The sequence below is a fragment of the Fulmarus glacialis genome, unplaced genomic scaffold (genome assembly GCF_000690835.1).
Source record: "Fulmarus glacialis isolate BGI_N327 unplaced genomic scaffold, ASM69083v1 scaffold26577, whole genome shotgun sequence".
NCBI classification, from domain to species: domain Eukaryota; kingdom Metazoa; phylum Chordata; class Aves; order Procellariiformes; family Procellariidae; genus Fulmarus; species Fulmarus glacialis.
Window position 1 is genome coordinate 354 of NW_009224182.1, and position 2,194 is coordinate 2,547.

At 60.1% G+C, this 2,194-nt stretch overlaps 1 protein-coding gene across 1 annotated transcript in view; it reads left to right on the forward strand.

Moving 5' to 3' along the window:
• NOS1AP (nitric oxide synthase 1 (neuronal) adaptor protein) overlaps positions 1–2,194 on the forward strand; it is a gene marked incomplete at its 5' end in the record, with an annotated part of 4,114 nt that overhangs the window by 348 nt on the left and 1,572 nt on the right. Inside the window, one exon of the mRNA XM_009582084.1 lies at positions 246–413. Coding sequence (XP_009580379.1) covers positions 246–413 — 168 coding nt within the window. The remainder of the gene's footprint in view (positions 1–245; positions 414–2,194) is intronic.

Consider the following 2,194-nt stretch of genomic DNA (forward strand, 5'->3'; position numbering starts at 1 on the left):
AATTCCCGTGGGAAGCTGCAGCCGTTTCTGGAATTTTCTACAAAAGTATTTGGGCTTTGTCAAAACTGAAAAAATACTGTCTTCAAAGTTTTTCAGCACCCCCAGCAAAGCGTACGTTTGCTTTGAATGCAGCAGTTTCTTTCCTGGGTATTTTTGGGGGCTGCTCTGTGCCGCAGCCCTGTGTGCCTGGCGGCTCTCCATGGCGAGGGGCACGAGATCACACTTCCGACGCCGGTGTTTTGCAGGGCTGCCTCCACCCTGAAGATATCCTGACAGCGTCGCCCAAGATGCTGCTGCCCTCGTCTGCCCAGCTGCCTGACCTGGGAACGCCCCTCTCTGCCCACCACCAAATGCAGCTTCTCCAGCAGCTCCTGCAGCAGCAGCAGCAGCAGACGCAAGTGGCCGTGGCACAGGTGCTCCCCTCCGCTCTTTCCTGGGGGCAGTGGCAGGGCTGGGGCGTGCTGCTGAGCCCCTCGGTGCTGGAGCATCCCCTGCCTGGAGGGGAGCAGGCGTGGGTGGGGACCCCACCTGAGCCTGGATGGACCCCGACACCAGGGCGTGGGAGCGGGCCGGGCGGTGTCCTCTGTCTTCCGTGTCACAGCCTGCTCTATCTCGCTTTCCTGGCATGGCTCGCTGTGCCCTTGCTCCCAGCGATGGCTCTGTTAAGCCCAGGTGGATTAGCATTAGGTCTGCGTGCCACCGACTTTCTTGGCCCCTGTGTTCTTGCAAATGCCTGGCCTCAGCGTTAGCCCCTGCCGACTCGTCCTCCATGCAGGTATTTCTCATTTAAGCAACTCTGGCCACTTTATCCAACTCTTACTTTACTTGTTCCCTGATGGCACGAGCCACTGCCCCTCTGCAAGACGTGACCTTTGGGCTCTGCTCGCATCTTCTCCCGAAATCACCTGAGCATCACCTGGGCCCTGCTGCAGGCGCCTGTGATGGAGACAGCTATCCAGCTGCGAGGAAGGGTGACTTCCAGGCTGGCGCTGCCAGCACCGAGCTTTGGCACCCGCTTAGTGTTTAACTGCGATTCCACCTCTGCTAGCTCAGCTCGGGGTCTCCACTTCACCGAGCATTGTTCAGCAGAGGGCCCCCATCCCACCGTGCCGCTGTGCCCCGCTGTCCCACCGCTGGCAGGAGGAGGAGGAGGAGGTGACTCTGGCTCTCTGGCTTCCCGCAGCAGTGGCAAAGCAAGTCAAAACCCCTTGGCCTGGCCTCCTGCCACCCTCCTGAGCTCGCTGTGCTTCAACTCTGCCCCGCCAAGGGCACTGCCCTGCCGCCTTGCTGGCTGCGGTCAGGCAGCACAGGGCAAAGCAGGCAGCACCCGCCTGCCAGCAGACCCGGCGCTGCCTCCTGGTACCCACCCAGGGGGGCAGGTGCCCCCCAGCTGTGCTGCTTTTGGGGCCCTGCAGCCGCAGAAGGCTCCCGGGTTTGGCAGTCTACAGAGAGCTCCCCCCTCTTCCCCAAGGTCGCTTTCTAGGCCAAGGAAAAACTGCCTTTTTTTTTTTTGTTGTCGTTTGTTTTGGTTTTTTGGGGGGGTTTTTTTTTTTTTGTTTTTGTTTGGGGTTTTTTTGTTTGGGTTTTTTTTTTTTTTTTTTTGCATTAAATTCATGCTTTCCTGGTTCCTGCGAGCCTGGCTGGCTCAGTCCTTGCTGGAGAGAGGAGTGCTTGTAGGAGCCATGGGTGGGTGGCAGGAGAGGACGCTGAGCCGGTGTGGCTCCCGGGTGGTTCTGCACTGTTGTCGCCTTGCCCAGAGTACGCTCCTGGGGCTCTCCTCACTCGAGCTCGCAGCAGAGAGCTGTCCCCGCTGCCCCTGGGCAAGGGCTCCTGGCTGGTCTCGCCCAGCAGCGTCCCACCCTCCCTGGGACACGGTGCTGGCGATACAGATGCTTGCATATGGGTGGTTGTGCCAGAATCAATGGAATTCTTGCCTATGGGCTCCCACCGGCTAACGTCCAGGCATTGCTTCCCAGGGCCGGAATGAGCAGCCAGCTCGCGTTCCCAGAGCTACCATGTCTCAGCAGCGCTCTGCCATCTGTGTTGCTCCAGGTGTGTCGTGCCTGTCGCAGCCGGAGCCGCCTGCAGCTCCGGGGCAGCGCTGGTGCTCCAGCCCCTGCTAGCGACAGACGTTGCTGGCAGGGACCCGCCTTGTGCAAAAAATTGTCTTCGGGGAACCTGCCCGGGAAACCAG